This window comes from Trachinotus anak, unplaced genomic scaffold (assembly GCF_046630095.1).
Source record: "Trachinotus anak isolate AG129_WGS33_773 ecotype Australia unplaced genomic scaffold, CSIRO_AGI_Tana_v1 ptg000007l, whole genome shotgun sequence".
Classification (NCBI taxonomy): Eukaryota; Metazoa; Chordata; class Actinopteri; order Carangiformes; family Carangidae; genus Trachinotus; species Trachinotus anak.
Window position 1 is genome coordinate 11,843,336 of NW_027273858.1, and position 18,776 is coordinate 11,862,111.

The 18,776-nt window shown below is 42.0% G+C and overlaps 1 protein-coding gene across 2 annotated transcripts in view; it reads right to left on the reverse strand.

The window, feature by feature from the left end:
* Window positions 1-9,660, reverse strand: part of LOC139622874 (serine/threonine-protein kinase MARK1-like) — a 28,394-nt gene extending 18,734 nt beyond the window's left edge. Inside the window, exons 1-3 of one of the 2 annotated variants that reach the window (XM_071480550.1) lie at window positions 9,257-9,660; window positions 6,280-6,480; window positions 454-507 (exon numbers count right to left, since the gene is read on the reverse strand). In XM_071480550.1, coding sequence (XP_071336651.1) covers window positions 454-507; window positions 6,280-6,480; window positions 9,257-9,307 — 306 coding nt within the window. In that variant the 5' untranslated portion in view covers window positions 9,308-9,660. The remainder of the gene's footprint in view (window positions 1-453; window positions 508-6,279; window positions 6,481-9,256) is intronic. The other variant, XM_071480549.1, reaches the window with a different exon arrangement.
* Between the last annotated feature and the right edge of the window lie 9,116 nt (window positions 9,661-18,776).

Here is an 18,776-nt window from a genome sequence, read left to right on the forward strand (position 1 = left end):
GGAAATGCATTATGTCAATGATGGGTCCTCACAAATATAGTAAGAAAAGGTTGTGTGCGCGTGTGCGTCTGCATGTGTGTCCACGTGTGTGCATTTAATCAGCAGAAAGAGCTGGATTTGGACTCAGTAATCAGGAAACGCTCCCAAACGCTTCGTTGTAATTGGTTATGACTGCTAGACAAGGGTAAGTGACAAACATGCAGGCAGGGGTATTTTTAGCTGCTTCTAACCACAAACCAACATAGAGTCAAGAGTGCGCGGGGGGGGGTGGAGATTAAACAAGCCTTGTGGTCTCTCCTGACTACTTCTGATTACATTATGTAAAACAGCACATCCTGAGTTCAAAGAGCAAAGAAACAGAGCGGCAAGGACTCAGGAATGACTAATGGAAAAGCCATGAGCACTGTAACCAAGACATTAATGTTACCATGTGGCCATAAAACACAGACTCACCTTCTGTAGACTGGTGGGATTCAGCTGGGTTTTGTCTATAATCTTCACCGCCACCTAAAGAGAGAAAAGACAGGACAAAGACGGAGAGAGAAAGGGATGGGATGTGAGGGTGGGGTGGGGTGGGGTGGGGTGGGGTGGGGTGGGGGTTGGGTGAGGCAGAAGGAGATAAAAGACAATCAAGACGTCAAAACTAATTCTAGTTTTGTATTCTGTATACTGTGTTGAAATGAGCTATCCTCATTATTTCACTACTGTGCTGTGAAGCAGTTTTGTCAAAACATGTCACAGCTGAATTGGTGCTGTTCAGTCTGAACACACCTTAAAGCTCTTCTATTCAGTCATTTGTGAAGAGGTGAAGCTTTGAATCACAGATATATATATAAAAAAAACATACAGAAAAAGAGACAGACTGATAAATATGTATTTGTTCTTGATGATGAATACACCGTAAAATAGGTACATGAAAATGCACCCCCAGACAATCTGAAGACAGACAGGCGGACAGAGTAGCTAAAGGAAACTGTTTCCTATTAGTATGTATGACTCTGCAGGTTGATCTACCGTTGGCTCGGCAGATCTTGCTGGGCAGCAGTCTGATCCATCCATCTAAATAATCACCCCAAAGTGCACAGTGAAACAGACCTGCTCACCTCACTTTCTGACAGCTCAGCAGCTTTCACAAAGCCACTAGATGAGCTGTACTGCAGACTCACCATTAAGCCCATTCATTATGCTGAAAAGTGATTGACGAGCAGTTTTACAATATAATGTAATTACAGTGAAATAATACATATGGCCTTTAGTTGTTGCACAAAATGATTCAGAAATAATGCTATAGTTTTAGTGCACAGGCTGAGTCTGAGGTCCAAATGAAGGCAAATAACCACAGAATCTTTTTTAGCCACACCAAAAAGCACAGGGCTCAGTGGATGGCACCAGCAGTAGGTTCCTGGTTCGTTCAAACCATTTCAGAGCTGCACAGCTTTTATAGGCCTAAAGAGGAATTTAGACTCTCCAACCAAACATTAAACATATTAAAAGTGTTTTGTTATTCACTTTTGCACTGTTAGTTATTGTCATTAGATGCCAGGAAATAAACTCAGATTCAAGCTGTTTTCTAGCAAAGCAGCTTCAATGAAATGAACCTATTCTTACTAATATTTAATCGCATACAGAGGCAGTGACATACACTCAAAACACCAGCATGCATACTAAAATCTCTTGATTTTTCAGCGTGGTGTTGATGTGACAGGATACCATTGTCCCATAAAATAATTCACAATGGAAAAGGAGGAGCCACTCGTGGCTCTGGTGGTGTGACAGCTGAGGTGACAAAACCATTTGTGCATTTCTTTTTTTACATATATAAGTGTTAGTTGCATAAGTAACTTTTATTTTTCCCTGTTTGCATGAACCAGTATAGAATGTTAATGTCTTGTAAACAAATATAGTCTGATCAGTACTAAATCAGAACATGGTAGATTTTTTACAGAGTATCATATGAATTTGTACACAGTGTTAGTCTGTCTTGGATTGTGGATGACTGGGCTAATGCAGCAGTTTGGACATAGTGCAACTAAAAAACCCAGCTTAAAGTAAAGGGATGGGCCTGGTGGTCAAAGATGCTTACTGTCTGAACACAACATGCCTGCTTCTAATGAGGCTGGGACCTTAGTTGTATGTTGTCCCCCCGTCTTTCCCCACATTTCCTATTAGCCTCTCAAGTCTATACTATGGAATGAACAAATGAATACATTATATCAACCCCATTAAGTTTAACCTTAAACTTTATAGGGAAACCAACTTCTCAACATTTCATTTGTATTTTTTTTTTATTTTCTGTCTTATTTTATTTACTGTGTAACTATCAGTTGGTCATGTATTTCCAACATGTGTTGCATCCTGGGATTATCAAGACCACACTCAAGACTCAGGTAAAATAAGGGGGTTTTGCGTGTTGCTATCCATTACGTTCAACTGTTCAACAAGACTCTGACACAGAAACTGCAACTCTGAACTCCAATCTCTCTATAGAAGGCAGAGTGGGGACAAACTGCTGTTGGAGATTTATGATACCATGAAAGCATTGAATTATTGGAACTGATTATTACGGCATTGCTGTGACTCTGGCCTTATAAGAGCTTAATAAGCATGCTTCAGTGGATGCAGACTCTGGCTCTTATCCCAAGAAGCCTGTTAAGGGGGAAAACCAGAAAGCAAATGCTGAGTCATGGTGGAGAGAATGCAGGTTATTCATCCTGAGCAGGGTTTCCCTGAGACCTACAAGATGATGGGACATTTAATTTCATCCAAACCCGGAAGCTTAACTCCATAATAACACCAATGTAGCGGCTGTGAAAGGAACAGAGTGTGTCTGGGAGACAAGAGAGCGCAGTGAAAGACTGAACAGAGGCCCGCTGTGTGTAGACACATGCAGTACGCAGGTGGAGTCTTTCCTCTCTTCTTCCTCCTGTCATGGACAAAATTCAAGTGGAGGCATGTATGTGTGCGTGTGTGTGTGTCTGGTGATGTATGCCTGCAGGTGTTAGAGCTGTCCTCATGTGTCACTCTATTGTTCTGACTTCCACTATTCCCTTCGCATGAGTCAGAGATATTCATTGCATTTCACCCACGATGCACTGTGCCAATATTTCCCTTTTTGTTCTCAGACTGAGAGATTTGATGGATGTGTGGATGTCATCACATCATACGCAAATGTTTGCGTGCATGTGTGTGCGCGTTCTGTCTCTCATGGATTTGAGGGTGAATAATTCAGTCCAACCATGACAGACGGGCAACATGCATCACTGTTAATTATTCAGCGCGTTCATAACACATGGGCCATATGCTGCTCACCGTGTGCAGGTCTTGTGATCGCTCGCTCACGCGCGCGCGTATAAAACGTGTACATGTGAATATTCAGACAGAGGACAGGGAGGGGAAACTTAGTCATAGCATCACTTGTGTGCTGAAGTGCTTTATCTGTTCCTCTTCACTTTTATTTCCCCCTTCACTGTTTTTTCACAACCGCAGGGTCATGATGTCTGTGCACTAAAGGGAACTATTTTAGCAGAGTATAAGATCGGGTCTCATACAGACAAATTAAAGCTACCACTGCTGTTAGGGAGCTAGCACAGCTTGGTGATACACTCAAAATCATGTACATAAACTACCTAAGTATACAGTCATTTATCATATTTCCCATAAATTATACTTTATGTTTCAGTGCTCTTTACACTGCCATGCACTTTTAAACTTATACAGTACAGTTTATGCAGTATGTATCCCCGTACATGCAGTGTACAGGAGCAATTTGACCTGTATTCAGATACTACATATGAAATTAATTCCTGCCTTTTTCTCATTTGTCTCAGTTACTCTCTAATCCATAGTCTTTGTACTTATTTGCACTTTATTTGCCTAACAATGTCATTCTGTTTCTCCATTTTTTGTAACTTGTACTATTTTTATTTCCATCTACTCTTTAATATATGACATCTGTTGTGTGTTTATCTGTCCTGGAAGAAAGGGTTTCTTTGTGGAGGTTTGTCCTTATGCAGATTGATGGGCTATTAATAGCGGGTGTCAAATGCTGTTCAGATTTTATATATTTTATTTCATTTTTCTCTTTATGTCCATAATCGGTTCTTTCAGTACATGCGCACTGCCTGTGAGGAGACTGGGCGCTTGTGAAAACTGGAGAAACCCTTCTATGTGTTAGGTGTAGAGCTGAAATAATTAGTCAATGTGATTTCACTGAAAACTGAAATATTAAATTAATAAATGCTAATATTGTGTCATAGAACCCCTCCTTAGTGGGTAGGAGATGAGGGCATATGGTGGAGACAAATGTTTCCATCAGTGCAGCTGAGCATGTGTGTGTGTGTGTGTGTGTGTGTGTGTGGTGTGTGTTCACGTCTCGGAGTCACCCTCTCCAGCAGATAGAGGACACTCTGTCACCTAGAGGCTGTCTCACACTTAGAAACAAATTACTGCTTTGCAATAAAGTAAAACTGTTATTTGTTTTAAGTGTGAGCGAAATCTTTGCTGGTTAGAGACTCTCTGGGTTCAAACTAAGATCGCATCAGTTTTAGTGGGTTGTGTTCTTTCCACCTGCTCTCTGTCTCACTCTGATCCATGTCTTTGCATTCTGATGAGCCAGCAAAGGCACTCAGGCACACAAAGCAGCGTCTGACCTTCTCAGCAAAACAGTGGGCAGCATGCTGTGTTAAAGGACCAGAACTTTGGAAACCGTTAACCCACTGAGCTGAAAATCCAACATGCTGTTAATGTTTTAAAACAGGTCTTGAATCATGGCTTAAAGATTGTTCTCACATCTAATAGCCCTGTCTATTTTTATATCTGTATTATATTTATTATTGTTTTTTGCTTTTAAAAACACTTTTGTGGAAAGGTGTTGTAAATTAGTGTTTCACTACAAACACTACATATATCGAGTCTGGTGCTCTTGAATAATTGTATGTGGCAATTGCAATGCTATTGTTATGTCCATGTCAAATAAAGTACACTAAACTAAAAATGAACTACCCAGAATTCCTGCATAATTTTAGCATCAAAGGATGCAGAATGGATCAAGCTGCTCCCGGTTTCACCTGGGAGAATATTTACACCGCAAATACTCTGACATTAACAGGGAGACAATGTAACTCTGAGGATTAAAGGAAGCAAGTGGCTAAGGCATAGACGTGAGAGGACAGGTGAGGTGGCTGTCAGTGAGCGCTGTGGGCCGTGCTGAGTGAAAGACAGTGGACAGATCACAGGTCATTGTTTTCTACTTAGGGAAGCAGGAGCTTTAATTACAGACACACTAAAGCAGGACATCTATCACTATGACAGGTCAGTGGTGTATGAGTGACTGTGTGTATGTGTAAGTACGTGACAGAGACAGAAACAGAGAGCTTGACCTGACCTGGCTGGGAGATCTCAGATGGTCAAGTACAATGTTGTCATGACAGGCGATCATTCACTCTTCTGACAGATATAACTTGAAGCCAATTAGTGTTGCATAAACAAAATACCTGTTCAAACATAATCTTCCTGTGAAAGAGTTAAATTAGCTATTTCTATGTTTTGCTGTTGCTACAGTGTTAGTATTACCACCTGCTTACTTACCAGTCTTGCCAAGAGCTTCAGCCATTGCTGCATTTACAAGACAAGAGCTTTTAAGACTCCCTAAGCTAAACTTATAAATACGGGTATCTCCTTTAAAACAAATAAAGCAAACCAATACTGTATGGTACCATCCCTCTGGTACACTCTGGTTTCTCTGTAGATGCATAACATTGTACCTCCAATGAGAGATGAGAGTTGAGATGAGCAGATGAGAGACGACCTTTGGTACACGTGAAATCTGAACTACTTTTCTTTCAAGTGAGCTCTTCTGTATTGTCACTAGAGCAGATATGATTTTTCAAATAGCCAGATGATGAAATCAAATTTATATAAGACAAAGTGAAGAGAATTCACTGGTTTCAGCTTCTCAAATGTGAATGACTAATGATTCTCTTGGTCTTCCTTTATGTTAAGTCGGTATCTTTGGGTTTTACACTAAAACAAGTAATTGTCAACTTGGGCTCTGGGAGGTGACGAATATTTATTGCTATTTTCAGACTTAATAGACCAAGCAATCTATTAATTAATCCAGAAAATAATCTGTATATTAACTAATAATGAAAGCAACAGTAAGCTGCAGCCCTAACTGCCAACATGTAGCAATGAAAGAGCGAGGCTGATGTAGGTTTTAGGATGAAGTATTAAATAAGGACGAAACATGATTCATAAAATGTAAATAAAAACTTGTCTCACCTCTCGTCCAGTCAGGACATGTCGTGCTAGCTTCACCTTGGCGAAATTTCCCTTCCCAATGGTCTTGAGGAGGCGATAATTGCCAATATGGGGATGCTCCTCCGTTGAGGTGAAAGAGTTGCGACATCGCGGCAGGCTGTGGCGACTAGCAGACTTTGTCGGGGGGACTGGGGGCTCAACGAAGCCGTCCACCGATGAGTGCTACAGGAAAGCCAGACAAGTGGAGATCAGCAACATCCTCATTCTCTGACTGGAACTTTGATTGATATACACACAAAAACTACCCTGAACCTCCACATGGACCCCTCCTTTGGCTACACTGGCTGCACACATACAAACAATGCAGCAGAGTGCTGCAGTGGAGGATTGTGTGTGCCAAAGCTGGGATACTGGCTGTGCAAACAAGATGAACCCATTAACTCGGTCTCAGATCCAAGAGAAGGACCCCGTCTTCTACATGTGCATAGGCATATATGTATGTATGTGTGTGTATATATATATATATATATATATATATATATATATATATATATATATATATATATATATATATACACACACACACCCTACAAACAACCCCACTGAGACACTGTGTGGGGGAGAATCAGGCTCCCTCTTCTCCCTTTGTGACACCTTAACCTCCTAACCTAAAGACCTTATCTGCCACAAGACGAGATTTGATAACGAAAGAAAGAGAACTGCTTTGACTTTGTGCCTTTGAGAATACCTACATTGTGTGCACTCAAGAGTTATGACGACGTTAGTGTCTCCATAGATAACAACAAGCGTCCCTCTGATATGGCATGTGAAGGTGAATTAGGAACAGCTTGCCATAAGTACAACGCTGGCACAGGCTACGCACAGTCTCTGCTGTCTGTTTCGTCTCCTCTACAACAGCTGCTGATGTCAGTCCAGGTCAGAGATCCCATGATCCTCTGCTCCTGAGCACCACACCCAGCCAGAGAATAAAGCCTTGGTCTGATTACCCAGGCTACCCTGCTCCCGTTTCACCGGGGAAATGCTACACCCTGCAGGGTGCACATCACCTCAGCTACCCCACATCCTGACAGAGGGAGAGCTACACTGCAGGATTCAAACACTCCCCGGTTTAACAGTGTGTGTGAGAGAGAGATCGAGAAAGGTGGGCAAGGTGAAATCTTGATTAGATGCCAGTTAAAGTCAGAATCCATGTTTCTAATGCACCAAAACCCTCTTTTAGTTCTCCAAGATGGAGCAATCTGTGTAGCTTTCACTTGTCTTTCTTATATCTGCAGCTTGTAAATATCAACACTGAAGTGACTTTTTGTTCCTTCCATCAACTTTACATCAGCTTTGTCATATGACCAGTTCATACTCCGGCCACACATGGGTGCAGACACAATGGTGATTTGGAGCACCCGTTCTTCATCAATATACAGAGTTTGTTTCACTCGCCCGTCCAGTAACACCCAGGCAGTGACACTGTGTCTTCAAGGAGGCCAGAAATAAAATAAAATAAAAAAATAAAAAAAAACACCTGTGCAAACACACACACATAAAAATAAGAAAGCCAGGAAAGAGCTTCTTCTATTTTGCTGCACTAAAAGCCACTCTGCCCTCTGAGTAATAAGCTGTTATGCAATGCAGTTCAGCTGCTAGTGGGCCCTGGGGCTGCATGCTAGAGTCCAACACAGGCAGGCTAGGCTGGTCGGCTACTGCCAGCGCTGCTGAGGCAGTGATTTAATAGCCGCCTAGCAGTCAATGTCTATGTCTATGAGACCTAAAACAGCATTAGACTGTTAGACACTTACATTAGCAGCCCACTTAGCTAATGCATTACTGAACACAGGGAACAATCAGAGAGCAGATACCATCACGTAAACTTAACATTAAGGTTTGTTAAGTTATATAACTTTACTGGAATGGAAATGCACTCTCTAATCTGAATGTATCACCTTAATGGGAACAATTCAGATTCATACACTCTGACATGAGGAGCAAAAATAAAGGCACTGTTTTTAAATCTGGGGATGAAATACTGCTTCCAGCTATTTTCCACTGCTGGTGCTTGTAACACAATATAATACAGGGAGGCTTTAGAGGAGGTCTGTGCCTCGTCTTGTCTGCAGAAAAAAAAAAAATCAGATGAACCTAGATATGTCAGTGTACATACAGCAGTCCTCGTGTGGACTGATCTCAGCAGAGGGGTTTTTTTATTATTATTATTATTATTATTGTGCTGTGCTCTGGGCGATGGGTGGTCGATGTAAACATTCCTTCACACAGTGGATAGGAAACCTCCCGCGGTTCAAGCCATTTCTTTGCCTTTTTTCTTTTACATAAATACACGTCTGTGCTGCCTCAGCTCATCAGTGTCGTGGCGGCAGGATGGTGAATAATATCTCGCTCCCTCCTCCCCCTCCTCCTCCTCCTCCTCTTCCTCAGCACTGAGCGTGTAGTTACAACAGGGCCCAATAGGTGATGGATGTCACATTGCGATGCTACCAAGCGTTGCCATTGAAAAGTAGGGCAACATCCTCCCCCACCCCACCTAATTATTGACGTTGTGGACCAGAAAATACCCTCAGTTGTACGAGTGGAGCAACACCATTTTCTCACAGGCCACACAGGCACCGTTTTTATTCACAGCCTCAACACTCAAGCTTCTTAATGCCGGCACACTGACGCAGTGCGTTGTTGAGGCTAGCCTTATTGTGTAGGCAGACACCGGGACAGACAACCAAACTGCACCTCGATTCTAGTTTATTCTAGGCTCCGTGCTTTTATTCCCGTCACAGGGGGAAAAGGGGAAAAAAGCCACAGCGCTCGTCTTGTCGAGTCTCTCTCTGCAACACTGTAGCCTCCCCCCCCCCCCCAAAAAAAAAGCGCTGTCATAAACCTGCACCGACCAGTGCGCCAAATAGCCAGATCCCGGGTCATTGCTATTCCGCTTCCCACGCCCGGTATCAAACCGGTGTCTCCGGATAACAGCACTTACATTCTCGGTGTCTCGCTCGTTCACCGTGGGCAATGGCGTTCTGGTCGACATCTTGTGTGCTTCGCAGGCCGCTCAGCGATGCAGCGGGCTGGGCAGAGCAGAGCAGGCACGGCGCGGTCCGTCGGGGAGAGCGGAGCCTCCGTCCCTCTTTAACATCCCCCTGCAAACACCGCGAAACGGCGGCCGTTCACCGCAGCATAGCGCCCGCAAGGCCCGGCAGACGCGCCAGATTTGCTTATTAGCTTTGTGCACTTCCCTCAGGTAGGCTAGTGGCAGACAGAAAAGGAGGAAAGAGAGACAGAGAGAGGGAGAGAGAGAGAGAGAGAGAGAGAGAGGGGTGGGGGGTGAGGGGGGGGGGGGCAGGAAGATGCGTCGGTAGCGGACGGGTCTGCGCAGCGCATCTCAAACCTCCCACCAGGAAGGATGGAGGGATCTCTCTCTCTCTCTCTCTCTCTCTCTCTCTCTCATGCACATACACTCCCTTTGTCTCCTCTTCATGGCTCATTATTCAAGTCACCAGAAAACACTTAAGCACACAGTTGGAACAGTGTCAGTCAGATTTAGACCAGATCTAACATCTAATAGGGAGTGTACAGCCTGCCAAACCGGTCCATATTAAGCTACTACTTGGTGAAGCCCTAATAGCCTGATTATACAGAAATATTTCATAGTTCAGCATATTAAGATGTATTAAGCAGGAATTTCAGTGTGACTGAATAAAGGGCTTGGTGCTGCTGGAATTAAATGAAATGCCTCATTCATTATTTCTTTTATTTATATGTTGATGTGATTTTTTTTTTTTTAATGTGTCAACTCCTTAATTTAACCTTATGAGTGAAAATGACTGACAGCTCAGTGATTTACTATGTGTGCCATGTGCTGTTGGAATATGACAATGTGGTAAACACTGTCCAGAGAGAGGCCTAGTTCAAGGGTAGGGCCTGTGTCGCACTGTAAACTGGACAGACTTTGCCATCTGTTGGACCCTTACAGCATTACACCCCTCACCACCCCTTCAGTTTATGATTGATAAATATTACAACTCCATTTCCTGAGTGAACCTGTAACAATATCAGAACAACAATCTGCTAATAAGAGGCATATTGTGTGTCTCTCATCCATGAATCATTGCTTGGGTTTTTCTGGGTGTGGTGATGATAGGTGTGACGTGCGCACACAGGTGTGCATGTGCAGTTTGTCCTCTAGGTGTCAGGCTGCACCTGCACTATGTCGCACATCTTTGACGTGTGGGGCCCAAACAAGTAGTGCCATCGTTCATCTTTTTGCTTGAATTACCTTTCAGCTCTTATGCCCTGCCTCATAAGTCATGAACGCACTGACACGTCGTATTGTGATGAGAAACAAGCAGTGCAGCAGGAGCGAATGTCCATTACTGGGTCTCTTGCATGAGATGTCACGTGTTTCGGCAGTGTTATTGTGGAATCCAGGCAGACAGTGCACCTTCCTGGGTGTTATATGACTGATGGTTTGTCTCACACAGCAGAGAGGCCCCAACCATAATAATGGACACAGCATGACATAATGTATCACAATAAGTGATGGATATAGGACCTGAAAGCCATTGAGAACATTATGTCTGTTTTTCTGGTTTTGAGGAATCTGTAGTTTATTTTTCACTAACTACAAACTCATCGGTTCAAAAAGACCCCCCCCCCCCCCCCCCCAACTCCCACACTCCCACCAGCAGATCCAAGTCAGAGCCAGATAAATTTCATTGAAAAATGTTTTGTCTTCATAACGTTTTTAGGGGGAGATACCAGAACAATATGCAAAGAGATAAGATGGTTCAACAAAATAAAAGGGGTCCAACACTGAATCTTGGCATGAAGATGGGCATTTTTGGAATTCTGCATCTGATCCCAGCGTGGATCAGGTCCCAGCATAGCAGATCTTATCCTCTCTGAGCCCTAACAACTGGGACCCGCTAAATTATTCCAGCAAGGCACATCCTCTTACTACTAATAGTGAGATATTTGGCTGTGTTTTGTTAGTAACTATTTTAGATTTGATAACATTTGCCTAGTTTTTTTGTGTGTGAATTCAGACATTTACACAATGAAATTGAATAATTCCACTGTGCTCACCGGAAAGACTGACTTTTTCACTTGGAAAAAGGTAAATTTACTCTTAAAACAATCAATGCAACTTGCATTTTTTCTTCTTGAGGGTCTCGCATTGAGCTGAGGGCTTCCTCAGTACTCAGTAGGCATCCACAGAGCACGCCTCGTTTGTGCCTGGGATTTGCATTCTGTACCTGAGTTGCACTGCTTTGGAATGTAATGGGCACTGACACTAGTTTAATGAGTGCATGTACACCCAGGGCCAAATGCAATTACATGCTCTCACAGGCAACCATCAAAAAAGAGGCAGCTGTTAACAGCCATTCATCGCGGATGGTCATGCAGTTAACTGTATTTGCAGGACAGAGGGTGAGAGGAAAGAGTAGAAAGACAGAGAAAGAGGGGGGAGAGGTTAAAGTCATTATGAGACAGATAGCAGAGTAGCATCTGTCAGCATTGGCCCTTTACCATAGCTCCTTTTGCTTGACTCAGTTTCACCAGTGAAAGTCGGTGTTTGCACACATCCTGCAGAAGTGTGGGAAATGCCATGAACAACCTCTTTGGAAAGGAAGATGTTTTGTAGATTTTTGCATGCTCTCTTTATCCCCATTTTGTGCCTCTCATGTGTTACCATTACATTTGAGACTTGAACATCTATTTTCACAGAAAAATAAATACCCAGTGATGACTGAGACACCCAGAAGGTTCGTTAACATTTACAGCTGTTCTGACAGTATTTTCAAAATCCTCAAAGACTCTTCAAACCATCTAAATGAAACCATGATCTGTCCACTGCACAATTAAAAGATTTAATGCCATATTTCTTGCCCAGGAAAATGACATATGTCCTTGCTCTTTTTGTGCAACACAAGAAAAATATGAAGGCATTATTACCAATATAAATTGTTGGGGATTAACATCAATGTAGACAAATATAATTAATAATCCAATTTCTTCATTTTGGTTCATGTTTTGGTTCATTAAAATTGACTTATCATTGCACTTGTATAAGATTGTTGGACTCACAATCACCATTTTTTCATAAAACATATCAAAATTGATCCAGCAGGCTCCAAGTCACCGACATCACTTACAATCCTGTTCGAATGCAGACACTTTGGATAGAGATTTGGCATTTGGGCGTGTTATGCTAGTAGCCTAGTGGCTAATGTATCCTTGCACTGCTAGCCTCAAACAGAGATGAGGAATGGGTTCTGAAGGTCTGGTAAGATCACATCTTTCTTACTCCACAACCGCCAGAACATTGTCTCAAACTTGAAGTCTTGAGCTGCAAATTCGTCAGTCGTCACACAGCTGACCCTGGAACCACAAAAGGTTTTACACACTCTGAGCTGCACTGTGGCCTCAGACCAAACTGGACACTACAGTGACTCGCTATCAGAAAGGGAGAATGCGTTTGGGTCAGGGCTAGCTGGTTAGCATGCTAACTTCAGTACGATAAAAGAAGTGATTGAAATACAAGCAAAACAAGAGTTAACATTGGTGTTGTTTTCCACCACCAGAGACAACTCCTGGCAAGTAAAGGAACGATGCTGAACTCGGCGAAGAGCTGTTCATGCTAATGTTAGCTATTTAGCAATAGTGAAACTTACAAATAACTCCTTTAAATAGCATTCTCGGTTTTTAAAAGATCGGCAGCTGTTAAGTTTCCAGTACAACAGATGCTTAGCGCTGTCACTAAAATGGAATGGGAATACACGAGACACACAAACTCATATTTGACTTAATTTATTTGAAAGTAACATTTGTCAACATGATGAAGTCCAGTTCTGAAAAACACAATAAATGTTTTATTTTACCACTGTCCCAGCATATGTAGTCCTAAAAACCACTTGTCAATTTTGACTCAAACTCAAAATAACTTTATTTGTCTGTTTGAAACTGCATTTGTGTGAAATACACAACAAATAGCCGAACAAATGAAAAACACAAAGCAGACAACGAACAAGTATAGCCTAGCCAATTTAAAACAGTTTAAGATGGTAAGGTTAAGTGTGCTTAAAAGTGTCAGTAGATAGATAACAATAAGTGAATAAGGTCAATAAGGTCAAAAGACGAGTCTCCACCTGTCACCATTACAGCGCCAGTGGCAAGATTTCAGCTAAAAGCACAAAAAAAGTATTACAAATGAAGAAAGTCATCAGCAGACATTCCTGCTTTAGAAACCTGTTAACTGCACACCTTACAAGGCAGAGCTTGCACTCCGCTGTCTGCTCTGACAAGTCAATAAAACCCACTGGTATGCTGAACATTTTTGGAGGGCAAGATAGATATGAGGCCGGGGTGGAATTTGATCAGGCAGAGAGCCAGCCTTCTGTTCATTACAGAGCTTTCCAGCGGTAACACACCCTCCCAGTGAGCACACCTCAACCTGAGGAAAAGTATTACTGACTGGCACGTCAAGAGCCGGCGTCCACCCTTGGCCTCCCCTCACCTGCCTGTCTTCATCGCTGTCACACATGCATGTGCTCACGCCCATACACGCAACATACAATACACACACATCATGTAACTTGCGCTCTCTCTCTCTCTCTCTCTCTCTCTCTCTCTCTCTCTCTCTCTCTCTCTCGATTTTCTCCCAACTTGCACTGGGAGGGATGGCAGGGAAGTGGAAAATATGAAAAGGTTTGAAAATCCAGGGCAGATGTGAGCTGACAGGGTGGGAGAGATGGAAGTGGACTGGGAGCAACGGGTGTGAGTGAGAATCTCAAAATTTAGCTGCAGAACCGTGTTGGATAGTTTTCGGACACTGTTGAGGAGTGTATTAAGTATTCAATATTTAAAAGACTTTAATTTTGGAAGATATTCACTTGAGTACATATACAATACCAAATACATTTTCACACACAATGGCAATGGAGTTTGTCCCCCATCATCTTCACTGAAAGCATGTAAGGAATGGATCTTATAATGCTCAGCACCTGACTGTTGTTTTAAGACAGACCTGAACATTTGTGAACCTTTGCTATAAGAGTGAACTGCAGCTGGGTATGGAGGAGAGGGTACCATGTGTATGAGGAAGCCCCCCTCTAGCAGTGACTTTCCTGTTAGGATTATCTCCATTGACCTATTTCCTGCCTCACCTTGACTTTGGGCCAATCAGAGCTCAGTGGGCAGACTTGCCCTCCATCACTCCAGAATCAGTCATGAACACTTTCTACCCATATCTTATAAAAGTAATAACTAAGAGGTTTTTTTTTAATGAACAAAACGAAATAATTTGGGGATAATGGTGAAAGGTGAAAGTCGTCTCGCCTGTAAAGGTGCAACAAAACTAACTGAAGACTGAGAGAAATTAAGCACAGCCTGTGCATGTGCATGCTACACTATCCCGAGAAGAGGTCTAATTAGGCAATTTAAGCGAGAGCTCCTTTATAGGTGAACAATAAGGACCATTTAGACCACAGAGAAGCTACTCCCTCCTCACGGTGTGGTAGCAGTTGGAGAGTGAAAGGCGGTACATGTTAAATCACCTCTTTAACTTGCATTCAGGCACTTATCAACAACATAAAAAGCAATGGCCTGTTACCATTTATCTTCTCAGCAACTTATGTATGTGTTTCTTTGCTTGTGTGTGTGCATACTCGGTACTATAGATCAAGCCTCTTCTGAATAAAGCCACACTTCAGAGACGTTGCTGTGGCCTAACATGATATTTTCTCTTTTGACCCAGCAGTGAATGATAGACGCTACTCTGTGTAGCAGAAATATAAACCATTTCCCCAATATGAACTTGTATCATAAAAGGTCTTTACTGTTGCTGTACTTGGGGATAATTATCATCCTTGTATATCATGTTTTCCCTTGTAATTATGTCATAATTCAAAGGCTTCCCCGGCGAGCTAAAAACAGGTCAGGTACGTCATCATATAACAAACTCTTCTCTGAGGAACGGGCCTATTAATTGTCAAGATATAATTACATTCACAACACCCTGAGGACCCGTCTCGTTTAGTCATCTCAGAGTTACTGCTCCAAACTATAATTAGAGAATGTAATCACACAGGTATGGACCTCCAGGATTTATTTTTCAGCCTGACTGAAGGCTGATTGAAACGACATCTGTGGTTGGGCACCAGGCAGGGAGTGTTTACAACCTGGCACATGTTCAACAGCCACATGCGGTGGCACCAAGCAGTATACCATACCAGCAGAGTTCACAATTTACATACACAAACATGCACACATGGATGGGTGGTTCTGCTAATTTGTTTGACGTGTGTATGTTCTTGTTAGCTTAGTGATTTCTTGAGTGGCATGCACGTATGTGTGTTTCCCTGTGAATGCCCTTGTGTGGTTATGCCACCCTCATGTGGCACTTTTTGCCAGTGTTAACAAGTGACCTCATCCCATTATGTCTTTCCGATCTCAAATGCCATCCAATAAACTACTCATTTCTCACCTCTTCATGCACTCTCTCTCTCTTGCCATTAAAACACCTCTTACCTCTCTCCCACTCTAAAGAGCTCAAAACAGGCCAGGGAGTCGGGGACAACATAAAGTAATTGCTCACTATGAAGTGACTGTGAGTGATTTCTCAGTGAGAAGTGATTAATCACTTGAGTTTCAACATCATTTATGTGATTTAGACCCTGAGTTTAAACCTGGATGACTCTGGAGCCAGTGGATGTCTGAGTTCATGTAGTTCTGCTGCATCTTAAACACTGTTTCATGCTCCTATTAGTGGGTTTTTCATGTTTCTTTTTTATTTTGGTACGTCCCAAATAAGGCAAAACACAATAAAAGGTAAGGGTATAAATACTGTAATACCATCTGGGCAAAACGGCCCTGCCCAAAACTCTCAGGGGCCTCGTAGACCTGAGGTTCTCTATGTGACAGTTACAAAACAGAGCCCTGTATTGTGTAGGGGCCTGAGTTAAAATGTGGTTGTAAAGCCTCTATTGTTTGAAGGAGAAAATTAACCTGATGATGTCCTCAGGGTTATCTTGAGTTAGAAAGTTCAGATATTTAATAGAATATGTTATCCAGTAGGGGGGCATTGAGTTTAAAAGATGAGAGCATTTAGCAATTGCATTATGCAAATTGTAGAAGCCAATATTTTTGAATATTAGGCAATAAAGGGGATATCTCAGTGTCTGCTACTTTGGAAGTGTAATACTTAGTCACAATGGTACCCCTTCAAGGGTACCCTGTGGAGTTTTTGACCACTAGTTGCACTATAGAGCATTCCCATTTTGTTTGTACCATCCTTGTACACGAGTTGGTGGTGGTAACACTCAAAAAACTCAGCAATGTGCCACCGAAGGAGAGGAAGACAAAGACTGTCAGTTTGCAAAACTGAATACAAAAGGATTATGTCAAAACGTAGTATATGGCTGGACCGTGTATGGTGTGAGAACGTAGTTGAAAACAGTTGTTGAACCACTGTAAACAACTGACATCATGGTATCATACTTCCATTCTGCCAAGTGTCAGCTGGTTTCAGCCCTTTATCTGTTTGCTTCTCTCCTTCTCTCTGTGCTCACATATACGGCTGAATTTTTCCATTAAAAGTCAGTTTTTCTGTTTCTGTTATCAGACGACTGAACAAGTTTGAAATAGTGACTGAAAAGCAGCTCCTTAAAGCTATGTTAACTACACGTGCATTGCTAAAATACTGATTTCATAACTGCAACATCTTCAGACAAAATCACCAAACACATAAGTTAAAGACAAAGACTGTGCTGTGATTTCAGTGATATTTTCTTGTAAAATGATTGTTCAGGGAGAAAGTTAGAAGCTATAGAATATCTTTCTTATTTAGTCTCTCACAAAGCGCACAGTCTCTGGGATCCACAATAGTTTTAAACTGTATTTCCTCAAAAAGTGATAAAGATTTTATTTATCTCACCTAGAGCCAGCTCTTTATCTCAAATTCCCTTTGTTTCATATGTGTAATCAGTCATAGTAGTGTTTTAGAAGAAGTTTTCAGTTGCTCCTGTTTGCCGTGTTAAAGTTACTGCATTACATATTAATACCAACACAACACTTCCCTTAACACTTTCAAATTAAAAGCCCTCTAATGTTTCAGTGGACATAAACCCTATATTTTTTAACAAGGCTTTTATTTCTGTGCTGCAGTAAGAATACTGTCTCATTTCCTGTTGCTGGTGTTTCTGCTGTTTACATGCTATTCAGATGTGTTAGCAGTTACCAATGGCATCTCTGTCCCTCCGACTCTCCTGTTCTTGCTGCTGGTTGTATCTTATGTTTAGTTTTTTAGCATGTTTGTTAGGCCTCAAGGATACACACAATGCATTTTGATGAGAAACACTGAACATGAACAGAAGTTTGTTTACAAGAAAACTCCACAGGGCACCTTATTTTTTTAACGTTGTGCTGAGAAAATGTAGTTCTGTTATAATCAAATTACCACAAGCTAAGTACTGATCACTAACTCAGAGAATTACACCTAGAGTATAATGGGGGCATCAGTAGGGCATCACAGATCTTTTTTGCCCTGGGGCCTCCTAATGGGTGTAGCAGAATATAAACCACTGATGTTTGTGATGTATCTGATAGTCTAGGTATTTGTAATGCAGGTATTCTGTATTTCCTCCCTAACTGGAGCAAAGAATTTGGCTTCCAGATATTAAACAGTTGTACAAAGTATTTATACTGATGATGAGCTACCCTCCACCAGCCTATCATCTTCACTGACTGATGATGTTACAAAGCATTTCTTGATACTGATACATCCACTTGCTTTTGGACAAGTTTGACAGTCAGTTGGGATAGATGACTTTTTAGTGGAACAGTGTGCAAAAACCTGACCTCAAACAAGTTTAGATTATATTATTACATCACTGGGATACTGTAGCAAGGAGATGACAGAGTGTAACAAACATCCAACTTACTGAACTTTCACTTTTTCCCTTTTTCCTTTGTGTGATCTTCAGCCAGTAAGTTGGGCTTTGATCTATTTAATAAATCTAACAGTGATTAATGAAATGTCGAGCTATATGCAGGGAGATAAAGTTAATTATCTTCACCGTTAACCTGAGTGGAATATTAATCAAGAATGAGAACCTGGAAATGTTGCTCGTCTTAAGAAGTTCAGTGCATGGTTGCGTCACAGAAAAAGTGGGTGAGCAATGTTTTCTCCTGGGGGTTGAATCATGCATGGACAGCAAAAACACAGCTCCAATGAGCGGGGAGCTGAAGATGGGGTTAGGGGAACAATGACACATCATGTATCATCTTACACGTCCCAGCGCTGCTCTGACTAAAGCTCTAGACAGCAGAATGATTGAGTAACAACTTACCATAAAACCACTCCCAACCAATTTCAGATCTACATATGTTGTGTGTGTGTATGCAGGCTTTACATTTGTCCCTCAGCACACATTTACTGAACGTACCGCATGACTATATTCCCTCTGGATCTCTTTAAATAAGATAGATATGATGGCTTGAGC